Raw genomic sequence first — 17,993 nt, 5'->3', positions numbered from 1 at the left:
CGTGCTGACGTCACCACTTCCACAACAACAAGAAGAAGAAGCTGAAAAACAAGGAAGTGAAGGAAAGAAGCAGCCGTAAGGTTTTTTAAAGGCCGTGACAGAGATATATGAACGCGGAGCTCCTCCTTTTATTCTGATATTCTTCCAGCCTCCAGATCATCACACAACAATGAACAACAAAGGTATGTTTCCCACACCTCGTGTTGATATTTACAGTCCGTTTTCCGTTCGTTTTGGCCTGAAGATATTTACCGGAGATCCGGAGATGAAGCTAATGTGGCTAACGGACATTAGCTCCGTGTAATGACAATAAACTGACATTTTCCGGATAAATATAAAGAACACACGGTAATTACCGGCGTCTAAATTGTTATAAAACACCGTGGATGTTAATAATAAACGGATAGATTCACTGTCACCGTTTTATCACCATAGTAATGGTGGCCAGGTCACATATTTTCAGTTAGCTTAGCATCACAAGCTAACATGATTTTTTTTTTTACTGTTGAGAAGAGCACCAGCCGTTGAAGCAGATTTTTAAAAAATGAGCGTAGTGGCCGCTCGGTGGTACTGCAACTGTCGTGACGTCATTTTGGCCCAAAAAGACTTTCTCCCGTTGACTTACATAAGATCAGAACCAGGTTTGCCAGGAGCGCTTACACATACAAGGCAGTTGCTTCATGATGCAAACGGAAACAACAACAATAAAATAGGTTGTAGGAGAAGGTAATACAAATACGATTTAAAAAAAGGAAATCATACCAAAATTCTGTCTCTCCGGAGGCTAAGGGAACTCTCCAGCGCGCATGCTCAGTAAGCAAAAGGCCCAGGATCATCCGGGTACTTCCTGTATCTACAGTCGCTTTATTATGGGCTTCATGCGCCTCTGAGCAGCTCTCATAGGAATGAGCGGAGTATCCCGTTCTCTTTATACATCCATGGTTTACATGCATGGGAATCTAGCTAATCAGTTTGCATCATTTGAATAATACTCGGTTCTTAGTGTGCCGTTGCCCAGACAGAGTGTGTATAAGTACATGAATCTGCTCTCCTCGCCGCCTGCTCAGTCTTTGTCTGCGGGTATTTTCTGCTCAGATCTTTTGTTGCTGTTGGCTTTCCAGCGGCTCCTGTAGGCCTTAAACTAACGATTATTCTCCCTATCGATTGTTCCCTTGAATAATGCTTTGTTTAGCTAATGTCAGCACATACCACAACAGGCTCACCGTGGTGCCTTTAAGGGAAGGTTTCTGTCCGACACAAATACAAAGGATCAGAGACACTTTGGGAGAAACGAAACCGTATCGCTTTAAACATTCCAACTATAGCTTGGTTGTTATTAGTATGTGAGTAATTCTGTGTGTTTTCCATGATGCCTTGTATGGGTTTCCCCGTGTATTGACCACTGGCCCTGATCAAAACAAGAATTTAACTGCATTTCTGCACTTTGTTCGGACACGTTATGTCATTATAGCAGAGCCGCGACTAAAACTTGATATGTTGATTCATCCGCAAGTATTTGGATAATTTATGAATCATTTTACTTTTAGTTTAGCTAAAAAAACCATATTAGTTGTTTTCTATGTAACCTATATGATTTTAAACTTGATATTCAGATGTTGAACTGTTAGCCCGGCGGACACCCTTCACTATGTTCTGAACGTGGATATACAGCACTACATTACATCAGAATCATTGATACTCAAAGTTTAATATATTACATTTAACATCATTTATATAATCGGTTGCAGTCCTACATTGTATTTGTGGTATTCCTTTAATGAACATTACCCAGGGCCCTTTCTAATCTCTGGAGTATAACATTAAGCTTATGCTTTCTATCTTGTAGCATAGGAATGAATAATATCACCCCAAATCCATACTAGTGTACTCACTAGATGTCTCTGCTGTCAATACATTAATAACTACTGAAAATGTGGTATACCTGGCTTTATCCTCATTGTTAACGTGACATCTTTGTTTATCCTATTAAAAAAGAAGAAGAATATCTGTCCCAACATATACGACAACGAAACATTTAACCTAAATTCTTCTTTAGTTTTGTCACAATTTCCCAACAAAGCACCATAAACCGCAGCCACCCGGTCACGCAGGGGTTTGTGTGTCAGTCCCTGTTCAACAGTAACGTGTATGATGTTGTGTTTGCAGGTTCATATCCTCAGCAGTCTGTGTACCCTCAGCAGAGCACTGCACCTGGATACCCTCCTGCTATGCAAATGTCTCCCCAGGCTCCTCCTTACACAGACACACCACCTGCATATTCTGAGGTAAAGATTACATACATGTATCTATCATATCACGTGGCTCTGTGATCAGGTCTAACCAGAGGGGGGAAGTAGTGGAGCACAAATACTTCCTCACTGTACATTGCTCTGGTATCAGTACTTTACTCCACTACTTTCTGACCTCTTTTTACTTTTACCTCTTACACTTTGAACTCAAATACCTGTACTTTCTACTTCTTACATGTTGAACCCAAATACCTGTACTTTCTACTTCTCACATGTTGAACACAAATACCTGTACTTTCTACTTCTTACATGTTGAACTCAAATACCTGTACTTTCTACTTCTTACATGTTGAACACAAATACCTGTACCTTTCTACTTCTTACATGTTGAACTCAATACCTGTAACTTTCTACTCTTACATGTTGAACACAAATACCTGTACTTTCTACTTCTTCGACTGTTGAACACAAATAACCTGGTACTTCTACTTCTCCTCACATGTTGAAACACAAATACCTGTACTTGCTACTTCTCACATGTTGAACACAAATACCTGTACTTTCTACTTCTTACATGTTGAACATCAAATACCTGTAACTTTCTTACTTCTTACATGTTGAACGACAAATACCTGTACGTTCTACTTCTTACATGTTGAACCACAAATACCTGCTGTAGTCTTCTACTTCTTACATGTTGAACAGCAATACCTGTACTTTCCTACTTCCTCAAATGTTGAACTCAAATACCTGTAATTTCTAACGTCTTACATGTTGAACTCAAATACCTGTACTTTTCTACTTCTTACATGTTGAACTCAAATACCTGTACTTTCTACTTCTTACATGTTAAACACAATACCTGTACTTTCTACTTCTCACATGTTGAACACAATACCTGTACTTTCTACTTTCACATGTTGAACACAAATACCTGTACTTTCTACTTCTTACATGTTGAACACAAAGTACCTGTACTTTCTACTTCTCACATGTTGAACTCAAATACCTGTACTTTCTACTTCTTACATGTTAACACAATACCTGTACTTTCTACTCTACATGTTGAACACAAATACCTGTACTTTCTACTTCTCACATGTTGAACACAATACCTGTACTTTCTACTTCTCACATGTTGAACACAAATACCTGTAATCTATTCTCTTCTTACATGTTGAACACAAATACCTGTACTTTCTACTTCTTACATGTTGAACTCAAATACCTGTAACTTTCTACTTCTCACATGTTGAACCCAAAATACCTGTACTTTCTACTTCTTAACATGGTTGACCACAAATACCTGTACTTTCTACTTCTTACATGTTGAACTCAAATACCTGTACTTTCTACTTCTTACATGTTGAACCAAATACCTGTACTTTCTACTTCTTACATGTTGAACCAAATACCTGTACTTTCTACTTCTTACATGTTGAACTCAAATACCTGTACTTTCTACTTCTTACATGTTGAACTCAAATACCTGTTTTCTACTTCTTACATGTTGAACCCAAATACCTGTACTTTCTGCTTCTTACATGTTGAACTCAAATACCTGTACTTTCTACTTCTTACATGTTGAACAAATACCTGTACTTTCTACTTCTTACATGTTGAACACAAATACCTGTACTTTCTACTTCTTACATGTTGAACTCAAATACCTGTACTTTCTACTTCTCACATGTTGAACCAAATACCTGTACTTTCTACTTCTTACATGTTGAACTCAAATACCTGTACTTTCTACTTCTTACATGTTGAACCAAATACCTGTACTTTCTACTTCTACATGTTGAACAAATACCTGTACTTTCTACTTCTTACATGTTGAACTCAAATACCTGTACTTTCTACTTCTTACATGTTGAACTCAATACCTGTACTTTCTACTTCTTACATGTTGAACACAAATACCTGTACTTTCTACTTCTTACATGTTGAACACAAATACCTGTACTTTCTACTTCTTACATGTTGAACTCAAATACCTGTACTTTCTACTTCTTACATGTTGAACAAATACCTGTACTTTCTACTTCTTACATGTTGAACAAATACCTGTACTTTCTACTTCTTACATGTTGAACACAAATACCTGTACTTTCTACTTCTTACATGTTGAACCAAATACCTGTACTTTCTACTTCTTACATGTTGAACACAAATACCTGTACTTTCTACTTCTTACATGTTGAACACAAATACCTGTACTTTCTACTTCTTACATGTTGAACCAAATACCTGTACTTTCTACTTCTTACATGTTGAACAAATACCTGTACTTTCTACTTCTTACATGTTGAACCCAAATACCTGTACTTTCTACTTCTTACATGTTGACACAAATACCTGTACTTTCTACTTCTACATGTTGAACCCAAATACCTGTACTTTCTACTTCTTACATGTTGAACACAAATACCTGTACTTTCTACTTCTTACATGTTGAACTCAAATACCTGTACTTTCTACTTCTTACATGTTGAACACAAATACCTGTACTTTCTACTTCTTACATGTTGAACTCAAATACCTGTACTTTCTACTTCTTACATGTTGACCAAATACCTGTACTTTCTACTTCTTACATGTTGACCAAATACCTGTACTTTCTACTTCTTACATGTTGAACTCAAATACCTGTACTTTCTACTTCTTACATGTTGAACTCAAATACCTGTACTTTCTACTTCTTACATGTTGAACTCAAATACCTGTACTTTCTACTTCTTACATGTTGAACACAAATACCTGTACTTTCTACTTCTTACATGTTGAACTCAAATACCTGTACTTTCTACTTCTTACATGTTGAACTCAAATACCTGTACTTTCTACTTCTTACATGTTGAACCAAATACCTGTACTTTCTACTTCACATGTTGAACTCAAATACCTGTACTTTCTACTTCTTACATGTTGAACACAAATACCTGTACTTTCTACTTCTTACATGTTGAACACAAATACCTGTACTTTCTACTTCTTACATGTTGAACCTCAAATACCTGTACTTTCTACTTCTTACATGTTGAACTCAAATACCTGTACTTTCTACTTCTTACATGTTGAACTCAAATACCTGTACTTTCTACTTCTTACATGTTGAACTCTAATACCTGTACTTTCTACTTCTTACATGTTGAACTCAAATACCTGTACTTTCTACTTCTCACATGTTGAACTTACATGTTGAACACAAATACCTGTACTTTCTATTCTTACATGTTGAACACAAATACCTGTACTTTCTACTTCTTACATGTTGAACCTCAACTACCTGTACTTTCTACTTCTCACATGTTGAACACAAATACCTGTACTTCTACTTCTTACATGTTGAACACAAATACCTGTACTTTCTACTTCTTACATGTTGAACTCAAATACCTGTACTTTCTACTTCTAGCATGTTGAACATCAAATACCTGTACTTTCTACTTCTCACATGTTGAACATCAAATACCTGTACTTTCTACTTCTTACATGTTGAACTACAAATACCTGTACTTTCTACTTCTTACATGTTGAACCTCAAATACCTGTACTTTCTACTTCTTACATGTTGAACTCAATACCTGTACTTTCTACTTCTTACATGTTGAACTCAAATACCTGTACTTTCTACTTCTTACATGTTGAAACTCAAATACCTTTCTACTTCTACATGTTGACTCAATCTTACTTCTACTTACATGTTGAACTCAAATACCTGTACTTTCTACTTCTTACATGTTGAACCCAAATACCTGTACTTTCTCTACTTCTTACATGTTTGAACACAAATACCTGTACTTTCTACTTCTTACATGTTGAACACAAATACCTGTACTTTCTACTTCTTACATGTTGAACACAATACCTGTACTTTCTACTTCTTACATGTTGAACTCAAATACCTGTACTTTCTACTTCTCACATGTTGAACACAAATACCTGTACTTTCTACTTCTTACATGTTGAACTCAAATACCTGTACTTTCTACTTCTTACATGTTGAACCAAATACCTGTACTTTCTACTTCTTACATGTTGAACACAAATACCTGTACTTTCTACTTCTTACATGTTGAACCAAATACCTGTACTTTCTACTTCTTACATGTTGAACTCAAATACCTGTACTTTCTACTTCTTACATGTTGAACTCAAATACCTGTACTTTCTACTTCTTACATGTTGAACTCAAATACCTGTACTTTCTACTTCTTACATGTTGAACCAAATACCTGTACTTTCTACTTCTTACATGTTGAACTCAAATACCTGTACTTTCTACTTCTTACATGTTGAACTCAAATACCTGTACTTTCTACTTCTTACATGTTGAACTCAAATACCTGTACTTTCTACTTCTTACATGTTGAACTTAAATACCTGTACTTTCTACTTCTCACATGTTTGAAATCAAATACCTGTACTTTCTACTTCTTACATTTGAACTCAAATACCTGTACTTTCTACTTCTCTCATGTTGAACTCAAATACCTGTACTTTCTACTTCTTACATGTTGAACTTAAATACCTGTACTTTCTACTTCTTACATGTTGAACTCAAATACCTGTACTTTCTACTTCTTACATGTTGAACTTAAATACCTGTACTTTCTACTTCTTACATGTTGAACTCAAATACCTGTACTTTCTACTTCTCACATGTTGAACTCAATACCTGTACTTTCTACTTCTCACATGTTGAACTCAAATACCTGTACTTTCTACTTCTTACATGTTGAACACAAATACCTGTACTTTCTACTTCTTACATGTTTGAACTCAAATACCTGTACTTTCTACTTCGTACACGTTGAACACAAATACCTGTACTTTCTACTCTCTAACATTTTTGAACACAAATACCTGTACTTCTACTTCTTTACATGTTGAACTCAAATACCTGTACTTTCTACTTCTTACATGTTGAACTCAAATACCTGTACTTTCTACTTCTTACATGTTGAACTCAAATACCTGTACTTTCTACTTCTTACATGTTGAACACAAATACCTGTACTTTCTACTTCTTACATGTTGAACTCAAATACCTGTACTTTCTACTTCTTACATGTTGAACTCAAATACCTGTACTTTCTACTTCTTACATGTTGACCTCAAATACCTGTACTTTCTACTTCTCTCATGTTGAACACAAATACCTGTACTTTCTACTTCTTACATGTTGAACTCAAATACCTGTACTTTCTACTTCTTACATGTTGAACCCAAATACCTTACTTTCTACTTCTTACATGTTGAACTCAAATACCTGTACTTTCTACTTCTTTACATGTTGAACTCAAATACCTGTACTTTCTTACTTCTTACATGTTGAACTCAAATACCTGTACTTTCTACTTCTTACATGTTGAACTCAAATACCTACTGTACTTCTACTTCTTACATGTTGAACTCAAATACCTGTACTTTCTACTTCTCACATGTTGACTCAAATACCTGTACTTTCTACTTCTTACATGTTGAACACAAATACCTGTACTTTCTACTTCTTACATGTTGAACCCAAATACCTGTACTTTCTACTTCTTACATGTTGAACACAAATACCTGTACTTCTACTTCTTACATGTTGAACACAAATACCTGTACTTTCTACTTCTCACATGTTGAACCCAAATACCTGTACTTTCTACTTCTCACATGTTGAACACAAATACCTGTACTTTCTACTTCTCTCATTTTCCAAACAGCTGGTTCCTTTAGTCTGAATGTGTGTTTGATGCGTGATCATTATTCTTTAGAGTCATTGCGTGCCTATTGATTTGAACACGATCCGTGTATCCATCATTTCCTGGTCTTCTCTAAAGAAGAGGGACCAATGGAAACGTTGTCATGTTGCCGTTGTTCAGCATGGAAACATTCATTAGCTAACAATGACATTATTGTTCTATTGATATAAAGGGAGGTCAGGTACTCTTTAAAGCAGCTGCTAGTTATGGGTACTTTTTACTGAAGTACATTTCAAGCCTCTTTACTTTGACTTGAGTAAAGAAGTTTAGTCAGTACTTCTACTTTCACCAGAGTATTTTTAAACACGAGTATCTGTACTTCTACTTGAGTAAAGGATGTGTGTACTGCTGCCCTCTCTGGTTCTAATCGATTGCTTCTGTCTGCAGATATACCAGCCCAGATATGTGCTTCCACACCAGGTGCCCGGCCAGGTGGCGCAGATGTCCTCCCACTACCCCGGCGCTCAGATGTTTATGCCCATGCAGCCCCATATGCAGGTCGGGCAGATGGGACAAAACGTCCCCATGGCCTACTACCCCATGGGAGCCGTGTACCCCCCCGGCTCCACAGTGATGGTGGAGGGAGGCTATGATGCTGGTGCTCGGTTCACAGCAAGCAGCGGTGTCTCCATCCCAGTGAGTTTAAACGCTTAAAGGAGCCACAACACCGTCTAAATGTTTCTGACGATGCTTTACTTAAGGAAATCGTTTAAGACAAATATCCCTAACTTTGGTAAGATAAGAAAGTTGTTAACCAGCGAAACACCAAGCCAACATTAGAATCAGAATTGGGAGGGATGAACCCCTCTCTAATGGTCACACATGCAGAGCACACGGCACTCACAGTGACATGTGCTCTCTGCATCTAACCCGTCCCTCTACCAGGAGCAGTTGTTGGGTTATGTGGACATTTCTGGTCTCCACCTAACATGGCATCCAATTTGTTATTACAAATGCTTTTTGTTCTTCCATTGGACTCCTCTGTTTACTTCCGGAACTTAGTGACATCACTATGGAACACTCATGCTCCTATTGGTTAGGATTCCAACACATTATACATGATAGGCTAAAGGAGCAGACGAGAGCCAAGTCGGCAACCAGCCTCAGAACTATTGCAGTTTGGATGTTATTGATATGTTTTAAGACAGAATTGATCAAATCCCAAGTTGTTAATAATTATGTCTGTTCCCCCCCTTCCCCTCTGCAGCCCCCCCCTCCTGGACACCCCCCCAACGCGGCCCAGCTGGCCGCCATGCAGGGGGCCAACGTGGTAATGGCACAGCGCAAGAACAACTTCTTCCTGGGGGGTTCCAATGGAGGTTATACCATCTGGTAACACCGACTCCTTCATGCCTAAACCGAGCCTCCCCCCGACCCAATTGATGCCCCCGTTCTCCCCCACCCCATACGCCTCCCTCCCCACCCCATACGCCTCCCTCTTCGGGCTGCTTGGCCATGCCACAATACTGATATCACCTAACGGAATGTAATATGTAGAGCCCTCAGAGAGGTACAGTACTCCACTTCTGACCTAGAGATCCCACCACGACAGCCTGGAGACGACTGACGCTAAATTTCTAACGCCGTAGATTTCATTCCATGATCCTCGCAGGTCCGCCCCTCTCATTCCCGGGCGGACTCTCTCAGGCGTCTGTTTCCTCCGATCGAACGGATCACAAATCACATCGAGATGTTCGTGTAAACGCTGCGTAAAACGAAATATTGAAATATCAGATCCGCTTCACATAGTTTAGCTGCTTTATGGTGAACGTGGAATGCAGTTGCGGAGTTGCACTTAATGCACAAAAAAAATCCATTTGTCCTTTTTTTGTTGAGAACTTCTAGTGTAGTTGAATTAATTAATGTGTAATAGTTACATGTAAATACCAGTATGATGAGAAATGACAAAAAAAAAAGGAAAGCGTCCTGGATGCTTTTAGCTAGAATCGTCTTGTTTGCACAATGTCCAAAATATCTCCGCTAAATTGAGTCCATGTGATGGATTGTAAATCTATACATTTAAAATAAGCAAATGATTAAAGACAAAAGATTTCATGCAATATCCAAAGTGGTTTACTGTACCTTGTTGGGCGATTTGTAGATGAACATAGTCGGGTGCCAAAGAGCACCGGGGATAGCCCTAACGTAAATTAACTTCAGTAAACTTAAAGGAAAGAACTTTGAAGTAAATCCAAAAGGACAGACGCGCGGGAAGGGCTGGTTGGTGTAACACGTTTTCTTTGTCTCCTGTTTCTATTTCACAGTCGGATACCCAGAGTTTATACACTAAGTGTTTTTATTGTACAGACTTCAACACCCTCCCCTCCCCCCCCCCCCCCCCCACTGTTGTTTCTCATTTTAAAGTATTTATTCACGTGTGATAGCATTAGTTTCTTGTCAAAGCTCGAGGAGACTTTAATAAATATTTCAATGTTTCTTTTATTTCCTTCTTTCCATTTCCATTAATATTCAAGACGTGTGATCGATGAGCCGCCGAACCCCCGGTTCACTTACGTTCGGTTGTGATTTCAACATTTAAAAAATGTCACAATTTAAAAGCAAACCTATCGTAGAATCAGCGGCACCGAGTCGCACCGCTCACTTCCTGTGAAGGAGTCACTCCTTAAGTTGTTGCTCTGTAGAAACACTTTTCATCCGAGACGCAAAGTCAATCGGTTTAAAGAAAGCTGAGATCTCTGAGCGTGTGTCGATTGGAGTCCATCTGAGAGCGTTGTGTTTGGCTCAATCACTGTCGGCATCATTCCTGTGCTTCTAATTCAACGTCTAGAGTCTTTACGTGATCTTGCAGAACTTTTCTCTTTTTGGGTGTGCTATAGCGTCAATGTGTCCCTGGGTATCCGACACACCGGATCAAGTGTTAACAGCTGTGGCCGCCAGGAAACAAAGTCTGCACAGCGCCAGTTAAGCGATTTGGGTGTTAAGTGAGAGCGAGCAGCTGTCTGCACGCCATCGTCTGATGCCTCACACACACACACACACACACCTCCACACATGTGTTTGGACCCAAAGGCCACAGCTGCTAACACTGAGAGGTTGTTTCCCTGCTTTGTGTGAAGCAGCGATATGAATACAGCCGACAGCAGGTGCTATGCCAACCGCCAGCAGGAGGGTTTCTCTCCGAGGGATTACGGACATTCAGAAGTTCAGGGATTCCTCTTTCAAATATTTTGTAGGCGTGTGTACCAAAAGTGACGCGATGACACTCTGGTTCACCTTCTATCTTTTGAGATTACTAAAGAGTGTGAAAAGAAGATGGAAATACTTTGAGGGAAGAAAAAAAAAAAAGGTACACTTAACTTTTTTTATACTAAACTTCAAATTTAAAAGTTTAGAATAAAGGTTGTTTTGGGAATTTGAAATGCTGCATGTTTGTTTTTGGTTTGATTTCCATATATATATAAACGAGGCTGTATTAGAAGGGCAGTTTGTGACCTGGAGCACCTGCAGGTTTTACTCTGTTGTGATTGTAGTTTCAACGTCTCCCGGCCGAATGCATCGCAGGAACCCGCTTCACACGATGCTTCCACCGCCTGGCCTTCAGACCAACATCGCCGCAGATCTTTTGTCATAAATACCTTAGTTTAGTAAACAAACTGTATGAAAGAATCAATAACCAAAATACTGTCACTTTGATATAAAAGGTATTGAGTCAAATATGGATGTGTATTTTTGTCAAACATTACACTGAGAAATGTCCTCATAGTGATGTGTTTAAAGGTCTGAAGACATTCTCTTTAGAGACACTACACACTGATATACACCTGAACATCAGCAGGAGAGGACTCTTTAAAGTAGAGACACTACATACTGATATACACCTGAACATCAGCAGGAGAGGACTCTTTAAAGTAGAGACACTACATACTGATATACACCTGAACATCAGCAGGAGAGGACTCTTTAAAGTAGAGACACTACATACTGATATACACCTGAACATCAGCAGGAGAGGACTCTTTAAAGTAGAGACACTACATACTGATATACACCTGAACATCAGCAGGAGAGGACTCTTTAAAGTAGAGACACTACACACTGATATTCAGCAGGAGAGGACTCTTTAAAGGAGAGACACTACATACTGATATACACCTGAACATCAGCAGGAGAGGACTCTTTAAAGTAGAGACACTACATACTGATATACACCTGAACATCAGCAGGAGAGGACTCTTTAAAGTAGAGACACTACACACTGATATACATCTGAACATCAGCAGGAGAGGACTCTTTAAAGTAGAGACACTACATACTGATATACATCTGAACATCAGCAGGAGAGGACTCTATAAAGTAGAGACACTACATTCTGATATACACCTGAACATCAGCAGGAGAGGACTCTTTAAAGTATAGACACTACATACTGATATACACCTGAACATCAGCAGGAGAGGACTCTTTAAAGTAGAGACACTACATACTGATATACACCTGAACATAAGCAGGAGAAGACTCTTTAAAGGAGAGACACTACATACTGATATACACCTGAACATCAGCAGGAGAGGACTCTTTAAAGTAGAGACACTACATACTGATATACACCTGAACATCAGCAGGAGAGGACTCTTTAAAGTAGAGACACTACATACTGATATACACCTGAACATCAGCAGGAGAGGACTCTTTAAAGTAGAGACACTACATACTGATATACACCTGAACATCAGCAGGAGAGGACTCTTTAAAGTAGAGACACTACATACTGATATACACCTGAACATCAGCAGGAGAAGACTCTTTAAAGTAGAGACACTACATACTGATATACACCTGAACATCAGCAGGAGAGGACTCTTTAAAGTAGAGACACTACATACTGATATACACCTGAACATCAGCAGGAGAGGACTCTTTAAAGTAGAGACACTACATACTGATATACACCTGAACATCAGCAGGAGAAGACTCTTTAAAGTAGAGACACTACATACTGATATTCACCTGAACATCAGCAGGAGAGGACTCTTTAAAGTAGAGACACTACATACTGATATACACCTGAACATCAGCAGGAGAAGACTCTTTAAAGTAGAGACACTACATACTGATATACACCTGAACATCAGCAGGAGAGGACTCTTTAAAGTAGAGACACTACATACTGATATACACCTGAACATCAGCAGGAGAGGACTCTTTAAAGTAGAGACACTACATACTGATATACACCTGAACATCAGCAGGAGAAGACTCTTTAAAGTAGAGACACTACATACTGATATTCACCTGAACATCAGCAGGAGAGGACTCTTTAAAGTAGAGACACTACATACTGATATTCACCTGAACATCAGCAGGAGAGGACTCTTTAAAGTAGAGACACTACATACTGATATACACCTAAACATCAGCAGGAGAGGACTCTTTAAAGGAGAGACACTACATACTGATATTCACCTGAACATCAGCAGGAGAGGACTCTTTAAAGGAGAGACACTACATACTGATATTCACCTGAACATCAGCAGGAGAGGACTCTTTAAAGTAGAGACACTACATACTGATATACACCTGAACATCAGCAGGAGAGGACTCTTTAAAGTAGAGACACTACATACTGATATTCACCTGAACATCAGCAGGAGAGGACTCTTTTAAAGTAGAGACACTGCATACTGATATACACCTGAACATCAGGAGGAGAGGACTCTTTAAAGTAGAGACACTACATACTGATATTCACCTGAACATCAGCAGGAGAGGACTCTTTTAAAGTAGAGACACTGCATACTGATATACACCTGAACATCAGCAGGAGAGGACTCTTTAAAGTAGAGATACGACATACTGATATACACCTGAACATCAGCAGGAGAGGACTCTTTAAAGTAGAGACACTACATACTGATATACACCTGAACATCAGCAGGAGAGGACTCTTTAAAGTAGAGACACTACATACTGATATACACCTGAACATCAGCAGGAGAGGACTCTTTAAAGTAGAGACACTACATACTGATATACACCTGAACATCAGCAGGAGAGGACTCTTTAAAGTAGAGACACTACATTCTGATATTCACCTGAACATCAGCAGGAGAGGACTCTTTAAATTAGAGACACTACATACTGATATACACCTGAACATCAGCAGGAGAGGACTCTTTAAAGTAGAGACACTACATACTGATATACACCTGAACATCAGCAGGAGAGGACTCTTTAAAGTAGAGACACTACATACTGATATACACCTGAACATCAGCAGGAGAGGACTCTTTAAAGTAGAGACACTACATACTGATATTCACCTGAACATCAGCAGGAGAAGACTCTTTAAAGGAGAGACACTACATACTGATATTCACCTGAACATCAGCAGGAGAGGACTCTTTAAAGGAGAGACACTACATACTGATATTCACCTGAACATCAGCAGGAGAGGACTCTTTAAAGTAGAGACACTACATACTGATATACACCTGAACATCAGCAGGAGAGGACTCTTTAAAGTAGAGACACTACATACTGATATTCACCTGAACATCAGCAGGAGAGGACTCTTTAAAGTACAGACACTACATACTGATATACACCTGAACATCAGCAGGAGAGGACTCTTTAAAGTAGAGACACTACATACTGATATTCACCTGAACATCAGCAGGAGAGGACTCTTTAAAGTAGAGACACTACATACTGATATTCACCTGAACATCAGCAGGAGAGGACTCTTTAAAGTAGAGACACTACATACTGATATACACCTGAACATCAGCAGGAGAGGACTCTTTAAAGTAGAGACACTACATACTGATATACACCTGAACATCAGCAGGAGAGGACTCTTTAAAGTAGAGACACTACATACTGATATACCTGAACATCAGCAGGAGAGGACTCTTTAAAGTAGAGACACTACATACTGATATACACCTGAACATCAGCAGGAGAGGACTCTTTAAAGTAGAGACACTACATACTGATATACATCAGCAGGAGAGGACTCTTTAAAGGAGAGACACTACATACTGATATACACCTGAACATCAGCAAGAGAGGACTCTTTAAAGGAGAGACACTACATACTGATATTCACCAGCTGGAGAGGACTCTTTAAAGGAGAGACACTACATACTGATATTCACCTGAACATCAGCAGGAGAGGACTCTTTAAAGTAGAGACACTACATACTGATATTCACCTGAACATCAGCAGGAGAGGACTCTTTAAAGTAGAGACACTACATACTGATATACACCTGAACATCGGCAGGAGAGGACTCTTTAAAGTAGAGACACTACATACTGATATATATCTGAACATCAGCAGGAGAGGACTCTTTAAAGTAGAGACACTACACACTGATATACACCTGAACATCATCAGGAGAGGACTCTTTAAAGTAGAGACACTACATACTGATATACACCTGAACATCAGCAGGAGAGGACTCTTTAAAGTAGAGACACTACATACTGATATTCACCTGAACATCAGCAGGAGAGGACTCTTTAAAGTAGAGACACTACATACTGATATTCACCTGAACATCAGCAGGAGAGGACTCTTTAAAGGAGAGACACTACATACTGATATTCACCTGAACATCAGCAGGAGAGGACTCTTTAAAGTAGAGACACTACATACTGATATACACCTGAACATCAGCAGGAGAGGACTCTTTAAAGTAGAGACACTACATACTGATATTCACCTGAACATCAGCAGGAGAGGACTCTTTAAAGTACAGACACTACATACTGATATACACCTGAACATCAGCAGGAGAGGACTCTTTAAAGTAGAGACACTACATACTGATATTCACCTGAACATCAGCAGGAGAGGACTCTTTAAAGTAGAGACACTACATACTGATATTCACCTGAACATCAGCAGGAGAGGACACTTTAAAGTAGAGACACTACATACTGATATTCACCTGAACATCAGCAGGAGAGGACTCTTTAAAGTAGAGACACTACATACTGATATACACCTGAACATCAGCAGGAGAGGAGTCTTTAAAGTAGAGACACTACATACTGATATACACCTGAACATCAGCAGGAGAGGACTCTTTAAAGTAGAGACACTACATACTGATATACACCTGAACATCAGCAGGAGAGGACTCTTTAAAGTAGAGACACTACATACTGATATACACCTGAACATCAGCAGGAGAGGACTCTTTAAAGTAGAGACACTACATACTGATATACATCAGCAGGAGAGGACTCTTTAAAGGAGAGACACTACATACTGATATACACCTGAACATCAGCAAGAGAGGACTCTTTAAAGTAGAGACACTACATACTGATATACACCTGAACATCAGCAGGAGAGGACTCTTTAAAGTAGAGACACTACATACTGATATACACCTGAACATCAGCAGGAGAGGACTCTTTAAAGTAGAGACACTACATACTGATATACACCTGAATATCAGCAAGAGAGGACTCTTTAAAGGAGAGACACTACATACTGATATTCACCAGCTGGAGAGGACTCTTTAAAGGAGAGACACTACATACTGATATTCACCTGAACATCAGGAGGAGAGGACTCTTTAAAGTAGAGACACTACATACTGATATACACCTGAACATCGGCAGGAGAGGACTCTTTAAAGTAGAGACACTACATACTGATATATATCTGAACATCAGCAGGAGAGGACTCTTTAAAGTAGAGACACTACACACTGATATACACCTGAACATCATCAGGAGAGGACTCTTTAAAGTAGAGACACTACATACTGATATACACCTGAACATCATCAGGAGAGGACTCTTTAAAGTAGAGACACTACATACTGATATACACCTTATATGCCAATTTATTTTTAATAAGATGGATTTGTGTTAAAGTACATTAATTCTCCATAAAATAGCATTCAAACATCAAAGCATAATTTGGCGAGGACCCCCTGGAGGAGCCGCAGACCCTGTGTTGAAGACCTCTGATCTTAATTTTGAAATCAGGTACGAACAATCTTTGGGCAAGTATCCAACACATTATAAAAAATGTATTAATCGTCAAAGTCAGGGGTTTTTGGGAGGAAATATGCAAGAAATGAGAGCTTTGTCTTCCGTATTAAACATGTTTTTAACTGGGTGCAAATATGTCATTTTCAGCTGACGATTTCATTGATAAATACTTAATAAAATAATACAATTAATTGGTAGAAATGTTGACATTTTGAAGATTTAGACACTTTAGTCTGTTTTTGTATCCAGTTTGCGTGGTTTTGATGTGTTGTGCTGTAGAGAAAGTCAAAGTGTTCAGCTGCAGAAACAAAGAGGTTAAAAATATCACACAGTCAAATGTCTCTCGTCCAAAATACGTTTAATCATCTTCCTTATTTATCTCAAAAGATGGAAGCCATCGGGAACAAATAATACAATCAAACAGTGTTTCGTCTGTCCTGAATTCAAAACAGGAGGACAATGTTTTGAACCGGTTTATAAAATAATTGCATAGAAAAACTATACACGTAAAAGCAAATAAAAACGCTTCACAACACGCCTTGTTGGGGGAATAAAAAACATTGCATATTCTGGAGAAAACCTGATAAATAATGCTGATCGTTGCAGAGTATTTACTGATCGAACTAGAACCCACCACCTCCTTCTCTTGTCTTTGGTTTTACTCTATTCTTTCCTCCCGTGCATCGGGGGGTCTCGGCCTCCTCTCCAACACAGAATCAGGAATACAAACAGTCCTATTTTTCATTCTGCACGTCTTCAGATGAAGTATTCCTTCTTCTCTCCGGCCGCCTGCTTGTTGTTGAACTCGTCTTCGGGGTCTTCTCCCGGCGCCGGCTCCCCGGTGGTCCGGTACGCTCCTTTATTGTGACACAGGTACCGGTAGAGCAGGAAACCCAGAACAGCGACCGTGAGCAGGATGACGACTATCACCACTGAGGAGAGGAAGAAGAAATATTCAGAGAGGGCACGAGTACACACATCCTCTACTCAAGGAGAAGTACAGATACTTTAA

General features: G+C 39.1%; 1 protein-coding gene across 1 annotated transcript; it reads left to right on the top strand.

Annotated features, from left to right (window-relative positions):
- Nucleotides 1-11,680, top strand: dazap2 (DAZ associated protein 2). The gene is made up of 4 exons (XM_034210237.1): nt 1-182; nt 2,167-2,285; nt 8,393-8,641; nt 9,213-11,680. Exons 1-4 carry the CDS (start codon nt 170-172, stop codon nt 9,339-9,341), a joined length of 510 nt encoding a protein of 169 aa, XP_034066128.1. The 5' UTR covers nt 1-169; the 3' UTR covers nt 9,342-11,680.
- Nucleotides 11,681-17,993: the final 6,313 nt, after the last annotated feature.

Source organism: Gymnodraco acuticeps, unplaced genomic scaffold (assembly GCF_902827175.1).
Source record: "Gymnodraco acuticeps unplaced genomic scaffold, fGymAcu1.1, whole genome shotgun sequence".
NCBI lineage: Eukaryota > Metazoa > Chordata > Actinopteri > Perciformes > Bathydraconidae > Gymnodraco > Gymnodraco acuticeps.
This window is presented reverse-complemented; position numbering and strand designations above follow the sequence as displayed.